Below are 9,977 nucleotides of genomic sequence, written 5' to 3'. Positions count from 1 at the left end.
CTCTCTTAATTATGTCTCCAACAGTTAATAATAAAGATAGCAAGCATCCCATTATAAGGTTGACACTCTCGGGTTAAGGTTTCATGTACAGAGAGTCAACTGTGTTCAAATGAGAACCTCCTTGGGGAAAGACATCCACCCTCATGTCTTTGTTCTGAATTTGACATGGAGGTTCATGCAGGAGGCGGGTAGCACAGGAGAAGAGTTTGAGAACACACATGGCATGTTCATTGTTTGCCACTGAGACTGTACTCCTCAAAGTCATCATCCCCTTAGGCGCACAGCCCTAGTCAGATGCACTACAGACATAGGTGGGGCCGAGTAAAGAGCTTCTGAAGAACTCGTGGCTGAGGAGAATATTTGTCATGAAACATCATTTTATTAGTTGATTAATTTTTTTTTTTACAAAAATAAACAATTTAATGAACAAGAAGTACAAAAGCTTCTGGAAATGCAAACTCCAGGAAGGGGAGGGCCTGGTTTTGGCTGCTTGGTGGCTTTCACTGAAAGCAAATGAGGCAGAAAGGCTCCGACCCTACCCCCATCCCAGGTCCTGGCTCAAATGCAATCTGCTCTTCCACCCTAGTCTCGGCTCATGTGGACGCGTGCACCACTGCCCATGACCCCTGGGCTAGCCTAGGAGCAACCTCTAGGGAGAGGCCAGAGACAGCCTTCCCAGGTACTGGTTCACGCGCCATCTTGGAGCATCTATCCGCAGCTCCCCTGTTGGAGCTGCGCTGAGAGCATGCTTTGTGGCTGATTGTCCCCATGCAGCTCCTGCCCACTGTGGCTGACGCAGCAGCAGCAGCAGCAGTGTTCTGGCTACATTCTCAAACCATGAATGCAGCGATGGGGCTGCCCATGGAACTGTCCCAGTTAAGACTAGCCTGAGCCCCGCTCGCAGCCCAGAGCTCTGGAGAGGCAGTCAGCTCCCAAGCAGTGATGCCCAGGCTGGGAGCAACAGTCTCAGACCTAGGCTGGCAAACTCACATTTTAACATCTTTGCATATTGCACGTTTGTCCTGGTCACATCAGTTGGTCTGGGATGACAGTTTTGCCTGCAGGGGTTCCCAGGTGATAACGCAACATCTTGAGTGCAAGTTACCCCCGCAGCAGAACAAGTCCAGCTGGCAAAGGTGCCAGACGGTCAGCTGAGCCCACAATCAGCCAGATGCCTTCACATATGTGGTCTTGCTGGCATCAGGGACCACTTGGCTCCATCCAGCCTTAAAAAAGACCAGCTTCCGACCTAGGGGCAAAGATGAGAGGTTACAGGTCTGGTTAATTGTCTCCTGGGCGGCAGGGCCACTCTCTATAAAGTGGCTACCTGGAAGGACTCATACACATCTCTCTCACCATCTCTGTCTTCCCTTTCCTCTGCCTTTCCCACCCTTTGGAGCAGTCTAGCCACGCCTTTGGGATTCCCCCTCCCTCTGACTCACCTGTCCAGGTGGTCTGGTTGGTGACCACAAAGGCACGACACTGAGCATGGCTCTCACACACATCTACAGCCTCAGCCAGGTTGAACACAGACAGGAGGCAGCCGCCGTGGTGGTAGGACAGCCAGCAGTGGTAGTCCTCCTGGGTGATGGTACTATCTGGAATGCGCTGGTACTCTGAAGGATGGAGGGAAGAAAGTGAGAACGGTGGGGCGAGGGCCGAGGACCTCTCCTTTGCAGGCCAGCGCATCCGGAATGAAGGCAGCTAGAGCTGCTCAAGCTCGCTTGTACAGCCAGGCACAGACTCGGATTTCAGGACATCCACATCTCTTCGACTTAAGGCCATGGAGCTAGTTTAGACATCACAGGATATATGGGGGCCCATGGGGGCCAGGCACATACTCAGAGATACCAGCTGTCTAGGTTGGGCTCTGAGATCAGGCCATTTTTAAATATTTAGAACGGGGCTTCTCAAATATCATGGTATGTATGTATTTCCATGCAATATGATTAAAATGTAGATTCTGATGTAGGAAGACCTGGGGTGGGGCCTGAGGATTCTTGACTAGATTCCAGTCCTGCCCATGTGTTGCAAGGGTTCAGAGCCCCTCAGATATACTTGGTCCTGATACCAGGGAGAGGTCTGGGACCCCGGGAAAGGAGTGTGAAGGTGAAGAGGCATGTGGAACAACACAAAAATGCTACAATTCGGGTTCAAGTGTTTGAGAAGGGTTGGGGTCCCCCTGAGACGCAGAGCCCCGGAGATTCAGCCAGTGCAAAGGCTCTACCAGAGGCGGAGAGTGAGCCTGGTCTTTCCCAATGCCCTGGGAGTTCCAGTTGCTGACTGATAAAGCAGAAGCCCTGGGCCTCTGGCCACCCCACCCTCCTGCCTCCTTCTCCTGCCAGGGACTAGACCAAAGTCCAGGCAGGGTTGCCTGTGATTTATGGCCCCATAAACGGAGTCCTCGGGGACAGAGGCAGCCATTGTTCACCTCGTTAAACTTTATTTACAGGGCTAACGAGGGCTCCCCCACCCCTAAGGCTGGCCAGGCCTCCTTGAAAACCTAGGCTGCCCACCCCTTGCCCCCCTGCCCACCACTGCTAAACCCTAAGGCTTCTGTAGAAGGACCACTGCCTGTAACAGTAGCTGGACCTCTCCCCATCCCTGGGAGAAGGACATTATTGGCTGGTTTCAGAGTAGGCCGCCCCCTCCTCCAGCTACCCTCTGAGCCCCAGGAGTGCAGAGGAAGGAAAGAGAAGCAAATGTGTATTGTGTTCCAGCTGTGTAGTAGGAACTGTGCTAATTGCTTTTACACACCTTGCAGGCTATTTAATCCCCATAAGAATTTTGCTAGGTGAATTATTTTGAACCCAATTCATGGATGAGGAAACTGAGGCGCCAGGGGTAAGTCACGGAGAGAAAGGCAGAAGATAGCTGTTCTAGCTCAGCTGGGGCTGGGACTTCAAAGTGAAAGGTCCACTGTCTATGCGACACCAAATGAGCCCCGAGAGTGGAGGGTAAGCCATAGCCCATGGGTGGGGGGGGGGGTCACTCACCGGCACTGCTGCTTGTGGAGTTCTGCAGGTACTGCCCACTCCGGTACAGATGCAGCACCATCTCCAGCTGGGCCAGGGTCTCATCCACCCCCCAGGTGAGCTCTCCTGCAAAGTGCGTTGCAGCTGTCATGGCATACCCAGGCTCCTGGCCCTCCCCATGGGAAGCTAGCTACTGTTCTTCCTACAGCCAGGGCTTAGGCCCAAAGTCTGGTGGCTAGGGAGGGCCTTTATCACAGAATATTGTCTTAGAATATAACGGGTCCCAGACTTCGCACTGCCTAGGGTCATTCTTGTCCCCGTGTCTGATAGGGCAATGGCAGGTGAGAGGAAGCAGACAGGTCCTGAGGCTTACCTGTGGCATTGACGATGGTATCCAGCAGAGGCCGGAGGGAAGGAGGGGCACTATGGGGCAGGAGGTACGTGAAGAAGAACCTGTGGAAGAGAGGGGACAGCGGCTCAGGGGCCCAGCCTTTGGAGACATGTCCTTCCCTTTCACTTCCACTAGGTATAGACTTGGATGTGGCCTGGAAGCCTGACCCCTCACACAGGAACCAGCCATGTCTGCATTATCCCAGGGGCTCAGCTCAGTGAGGCATGGGATTGGGCCCAGCTGTGCCTACAGCTAACTTCGGACTAAGCTGGGACCGGAGGCTGCTTTCTTTGCCCTTCCTCATCTTCTAGGCCACACTGACCTCTGTCTGACTCCAGCAGAGGAGTATCCCCATAGTTGGGGCTTCTCAGCCATGAGAAGCTTTGTAAAGGTCAGGAGCTAGGGTGGAGAAGGGACGTGCCAGTCCTGGCAGCCCTGGGCCCTGAATGTGACACTATTTTAAGAAGCCTTCAGCTGCCCCTCCGACCCTGCTCTCCTTAGAGCTATTTTTATCTCCACAGCCACTCTCTCTCTTGACTGGGCCCCTGCGGTTTCCTCTGGTCAAGGTTATTCTCCCTAGTTGGCCTTCTGGCCCCCATGGGGCTCTTGCCCTGCCAGCCCCTTCTTGGCTGGAGTCCCAAAATGTAGGGTCGTCACCTGTAGGCATTGTAGAGGTTCCGTTTCTCATTCATGCCCTCACACCAGCCCTGGGCCGAGCAGGGCAGGGTGAAGTTCCTGGCTGGAAACTCGAGGATGCAGTCAGCAACAGTGGAACACGGTGTCTCCTCCACGCGGGCATCATCCAGGTCTGTCACCTTGAGCTCACCATTCACTAGCACAAACTGCCGAGGGCGGAAGTCAAGCAGAGTGACTGAGCCCAGAGGGGAGTGGGCTAGGTGGTGGAGGAGGCGGCCGAGGCTGAGGCAGATCTGAAGACAGACACATAGGTTGGGTCAGGCCTACTGGACTCCCAGGCTCTAGACTTAGCTTGGAAGTTAGCCTTTCTCCTTTTCAGGTCCCAGTAGAACATAAAGGATGAGGTCAGGGCCTTGGAAAGGTCACTGTTCTTCAGCTGACCCTTGGCTGGACTAAGCATGCACATGACACGGATTAGGGGTGAGAGAACGGCAGGAGTGTGCGCATGCGCACCTCCGCTGTAGGGAACACCAGGATCCTGTCCTGACTCCCTCTCTCCCCAGCCCTGTCCTTTAGCCCGCTGGTTGAGCCATCCCGTGCTCCTCCTCCCTCCTTGGTGGAGAAGTCAGCTAGGCTGTGCTGGGAGGCTGCCTTCTAAGGGAGAACTGTCCCAATGAAAAGCACAGGCTTACTCGAAATCGGTCTTCCCAGGAAGTCTGTAACAGCTGGATCATTTCCACGGGGGCTCCAAGCTCTGTGATGGTGGTCAGTGTGTCCGGGATGTCATCACTGTCCTGGTAGCAATAGCCATAGAGCTGGGGGAAACCCAGGGCAGGTCATTAGGTCACAGGATAGAGACAGGGACAGAGAAAGATTGAGCTGAGGTCCCGCCCTCTGCCCTTGAGGCTTTCTCACCGCCTTTGCTCCAGCCAGTGGAGAACAGTGTTTCCTGGGAAGTTTGACCTCTGTTCCTGAAGCCTTAGTTTCTTCTGGTTTGGCGGCAACAGTTTCTTGCCTCTCGTTAGTTAGGGAGATAGGCAGGCTAGGCCACCATGTAGCAGGCACTGTGCTAAATATACTATGTGCATAATCAAGTTCGTATTTTTGAACTTTAACTTATTATTATTGTGGTGTGTATGGTATGTACGAGTGTGTGCTCAGGTCAGAGGGCGACTTTCGGGAGTCAGCTTTCTTCTTCCAGTGTGGGTTCTAGGGAGTGAACTCAGGCCATCAGACTTGGTGACACGCAGTTCCACACACCCTGTTACCTACTGGGCCGTCTTGCCAGTCTTCCAATTCTTACAATCACCCTATGGTACGTGGCTACTATCATTTTGTCTGATTTGGGGTGGGGAAATTGACTCAAGTCACTTAAACAGGTCACAGATCTAATAAACACAGGAGCTAGGATTCAAATGGATGTTACCACAGTTCCACAATCGGGTTCCTCTCCTAGGACACGGGCCAGTAAATGATTATCTGATACCCTCCCCTACTCCAATCTGTGTCCATTTCTCTACCATCTCAACTTTCCGGAGCCCAGAGGCACATCTGAATAGTGACATAAACGGGAGACACGGTGAAGAACGGTCCTCAGGGAAGGTTTGTTTGGGGCTGTATGATCGTTCGGTTGTTGCACACTTCTTGGAAACACAGAGCCGGCAAGGAGAAAGCACAGGGGAAACCCTTTGCCTCTGACACCCCCCATCAGCATGCTCCCAGGTCTCCCAACACACTGCATAGCTCTGGCTTACAATGGGCTCCAAACAGCCAGCACCCTACAGAGCACCAGCACAAAGGCCGGGTTGTCCAAGCCATACAAGGGAAAGTGAAGCTCTCTGCTGTGGAGGGTTGAGATGGAGGCCAGGGAGCCCACGGCCTAAATATGCCAGTACACAGCAGCTCCTCATGCCAGCACCCTCACCCTCCCCAGCTGCCCTGCTTGTCCCAAAGACCCACTCTTGTCCCAGTAGTCCCGATCCGGTCCCATCAGAGAAGCTAGACTCAGTCTTAGTCTCCCAGGTTACTTGGGCTGTGGCGTGCAGGACCAGGGGCTGTCCTAGGTACCCTCTTTTTCTCTCTCCTTCCATACCCCCAGTCAGCCTAAGGAGGCCACAGACTCAGGATGGGCTTTGGGGAAGGTAAAGAGAGCAACCCCGGGGCCTGGTTCTCATTTTCTTGCTCCAGTCTGAGCCTTTGTGGGAAACTTCTGAAGGTTATTAAACACCCGGAGGTCGTTAAATGCACTGTTAACGAGGTATTAATCAACACTCCTCAGGAAAAAATAAAAAGACACCATTAGCCCCCCCTCCATCCCCACCCCAGGAAGCATGAGGCTGAACACTGCAGTTGCATCTTTTGTTCTTTGGAGAAGAGGAAAACACTTTAGCATGGACAGAATCCACGGCCCAGGCAGGCCTGGGGGCCCATCTGAGGCCTGAGGTCCCAGGATGATGGGCTTCGGAGAGGGAAGATTCTTGTGCCCTCTGACCCCGGACTACAGAGGCATCTATCCTCTGAGGAGACTGTATGTGGAGGATAAAAGGGTCCAAGTTAGATCCCCCCAGGCAGTCCCCTAGCGACCAGAGCCTGTGCTGGGAAGTGCACAGTGGGCCTCTGAGGCTTCCCTGTGTCCACCAGCAGAGCCTACAGCATAACTTCAGGCTGTCCAGAGAGGGGGAAGGGGTCTGGGGCCTGGGATACTTTAGAAAGTCCTCTGACTCCCCCCTAGCTTAGCAAACAGTCAAACGGTTTTGAAATTTTCAATGATCAGGAGGTATCAAAACAACGTGCCCTCTAGTTCCTGGCACGCAGCTCTGAGGCCTCTTGAGCAAGAAGACCTGCAGCAGGCTGTGTTGGCTACAGGGGTAGCAGAACCGAAAAAGCCAGAGGGACATGACCTGGGAGTCAGAGAATTAGTGGGGACCTCACCCTCAAAGCAGTTCCCAAGACTTAACAGGGACTTCCATTTTCTGCTAGGACCCTTATTACTTCTGTTCTAGGCGAACTAACTCCAACCTCAGACTGGAGGCACCACAACTAATTCCAGGAGATGCCATGCTGGTGAGGGCACGGGTGAAATATGTTCTCTTCTAGCGTCTTGTCTTTCTCTGGTGCTCTCATTACTGGAGGGGACATTGCAGAGAAGGACCTGTCTGTGGGTTTGAGTGGGTGTCTAGCTGGATACTTGTTGAAATGCTTAGTGAGGCCAGTGAGGTAGGAATTCCAGCAGCATAGGAAAGTCCACCGCATGCCAAACCTGTCCTGTGAAAGGGCCTTGAACAATTAAAGAACACTGAAGGTCCAGTTAATTCGCTCAAGGCCTCTCCACCTCTGCAGAATCTGGTTAGCACCACAGGGTTTCCAGAAAGTTCCCAAAGACCCAGAAGAGGAAAAGAAAATAAGACCCTCCCAGTGAGAATGGCCACGTAACCAGCTGCTCACTCCCTTAAGCCCCAGTCAGTGTTAGCCATACAGCTGGACATAAACACACACAACGGATAGCTGCCTGGGACCAATGCAGGGCCTAGGGCCTTGACAGAGCTTGTCACAAGTGTCTGACCAGGACTGGGGGTGGAGGGACTTGGAGCTACTGGGAGTACAAGTAGCATTCTGGATTCTTCTACTCTGTATAGCCCACAGCTCCCTCCAGGCCTGGGGCCCCCTTCTCATTTCTAAGAAAATGGATGGACCGCTGAGTTTCTGGTCAGTTCTTTGCATGCAGAACGGTGAATCTGGGGGGATGTGAGGTGGGTGGTGTGGGCAGGAATCACAGCTGGGGACTCTGCGCACACCTATGTCACCTGGCCAAGAAGAGCAGTCAGTCATATGTCAGTCAGCTCAGACATATGCAAAGGGAGCCTATGTCTTACCCTAGGCAGAGACCAGGCAGAGCCCTCAGAGAGGGGAAGTGGTTTGTGTTTGGCCAGTGCTGGCATTGTGAAAGCCCATTCTAAATCTTGGAGGGACAGCGTTAGGGTCAGGGTTGGTGGGGTTGGTGGGTGGCCTCATCCTTCCTGCCTGTGTCCCCAATGACAGGAACAGAATCTCCTACTAGAAAGGTATGCATCTGGCTTTTTGAACCTTCTCATCTCTTGGCTAATCACATTCAGAAGAGTGGCATTCCGACTAGCTGAACTTAAGTCTTCTGGCCTAAGACCCTGAGGCTTCCCCGTGCTTCAGCCAGACCCACTTGAAGTCCCAGGGAAGCCCCTGGTCACTTCTGGGAAAGGCTGTGGATTTCCTGGCCTCCTTGATCCCCTCCAATGACCTGTGAGCAGAGTGAGGAATAAACGACTCTCTGAGAATCAACGCAGACAGTCTCTGCCAGTCTCTGGTCAGCTCTTCCCACCCACACCGAGGTTTAGCATCATCTCCAAAGGCAGACATGTTACTGGACTTTGAAAGAAGTGGGGTTCAGCCTCTGCCAATATGGGGGATCCTGTTACTGCAGCTGGGAGCTGACTGAAGCTGGGCTTGAGGTCACTATGACTAGAGAGAATACTCTGGTGTTCAACCATCAGCTTTAGCCAGCGGCAGGGTGCTATGTGGTCATAACTCCTTACTCACTGCCCTACTACCAGTTTGGGGTCCTTCCTGCCCTTGCCTCTGTCTTTAAGGGATGTGTGTAAGTTGGGTAGAGTGTTTTACCCAAAGGGTGAGAGGCAGGCAGGGTGAGGATGTGCCCTAATCTGGGCTCTGCACCTAGCTGCAACCGGGACTCAGTCTTTGACGCCTCGTGACTTAACTCTGTAAGACCAAGGAGTCTTCCAGAGTGACCAGCCAGCCCCCTCATCCCGGAACCCCACTCTCGTACCTGCAGCACGTTGGGGTGCCGCAGCCGCTCCAGCAGCACCATCTCCTTGAGCAGCTTGTGGGCCGCCAAGCGATAGCAGCCCCTTCGCGCCCCGAACTCCCGCACGCAGCTGCCCAGATCGTGGCCGCTGAAGTCCACTGCTTTAAGCGCCACCGCGGCGCCGCCGGGCAGGCGGACCCGGTATACAGCCTTAGTGTAGCCTGAGCCCACGTACTGCGCGCCAGACACGTTGCGGAGAGCGGCGCAGCCCAGGCGCGGGCCCGGACCAGGGGAGCCCGGGCCAGGAGCAGGGGGCCAGCCCGGAGCGCCGTCGGGCGGGGGCCGGGCCCGCGGGGGCCGGGGACGCTGCAGGCCCAGCCCTCCCGGAGCCAGGTCCATCAGGCGCCTCCGCTCCGGCCGCCCGGCTCCCGGTCCGGGGCCCCCGCGGGAATAGCGCTGCACCTCCTCGTAGCGCGCCCGGATCTGCCGGGCTAGCTCCCCACGGCCCCCGCGACGGCCCGGGCCCGGGGCTGCCGAGGGTCCGGGGGACTGGCCTGGCCTCGGAGGCTCCGAGCCCGGTGCGAAGAGCACGTTGAGAACGGAGCCCAGCAGGAAGGAGGCACAGAAACCCGCGGCCACGACCGCCCGCCGGCGCCGCATCGCTCCCCTCCCCCCCCTCCGGCCGGCCGCGCGCGGTTCCCCGGCCCCGGCCCCGGGCGGCTCAGGCTCCGAGGCGACTCCGCTTCGCGCCGCGCCGGCCCCCTACCCAGCCCGCGCGCATGGCCCGGGCAGCCCCGACCCCGGCCCCCGGCGGGCGGCACATCGGCCTGACACTTGCCTCCCTCCCGCCCTGCCCCCGTCGCTTATAAGGCCCGGAGCCACCCCCTCCCGCCCCCGCTCGCCCGCCCGCCCCTCCGCCAGCGCCTCCCAGCGCCCGGCCGAGCCCGTCCTCGGCGCCGCCCCCTCCGGCCGCCCGGGCCGGCCTTCCCCGCTGACTGACAGCGAGACCTCCTCCCGCGGCCAGCCCGGCCTGGGAAGCGGCGCGGAGGCGGCTCCGGCCCTGCCCAGCGCGCGGCCCCCGGAGCTCAGGCCGGGGAGCGGGGAGTGGGCGGCGGCGAGCGGCGGGCATGGGTTCCAAGCCCGAGGCGAGGCGGGATAACGGGACCCGGAGGACGAAAGC

The 9,977-nt window shown here is 56.2% G+C and overlaps 1 protein-coding gene across 1 annotated transcript; it reads right to left on the bottom strand.

Moving 5' to 3' along the window:
- Positions 1 to 359: 359 nt before the first annotated feature.
- On the bottom strand, positions 360 to 9,605 carry Pkdcc (protein kinase domain containing, cytoplasmic). The gene is made up of 7 exons (XM_041631366.1): positions 8,819 to 9,605; positions 4,695 to 4,817; positions 4,024 to 4,295; positions 3,349 to 3,428; positions 2,997 to 3,101; positions 1,443 to 1,616; positions 360 to 1,249 (listed from the first exon to the last, which is right to left on the bottom strand). The coding sequence occupies exons 1-7, from the start codon at positions 9,455 to 9,457 to the stop codon at positions 1,164 to 1,166; spliced, it is 1,479 nt and encodes a 492-aa protein (XP_041487300.1). The 5' UTR covers positions 9,458 to 9,605; the 3' UTR covers positions 360 to 1,163.
- Between the last annotated feature and the right edge of the window lie 372 nt (positions 9,606 to 9,977).

Source organism: Microtus oregoni, unplaced genomic scaffold, assembly GCF_018167655.1.
Source record: "Microtus oregoni isolate MIOR12 unplaced genomic scaffold, Mior012 000036F_ref0000092, whole genome shotgun sequence".
Classification (NCBI taxonomy): domain Eukaryota; kingdom Metazoa; phylum Chordata; class Mammalia; order Rodentia; family Cricetidae; genus Microtus; species Microtus oregoni.
This window is presented reverse-complemented; position numbering and strand designations above follow the sequence as displayed.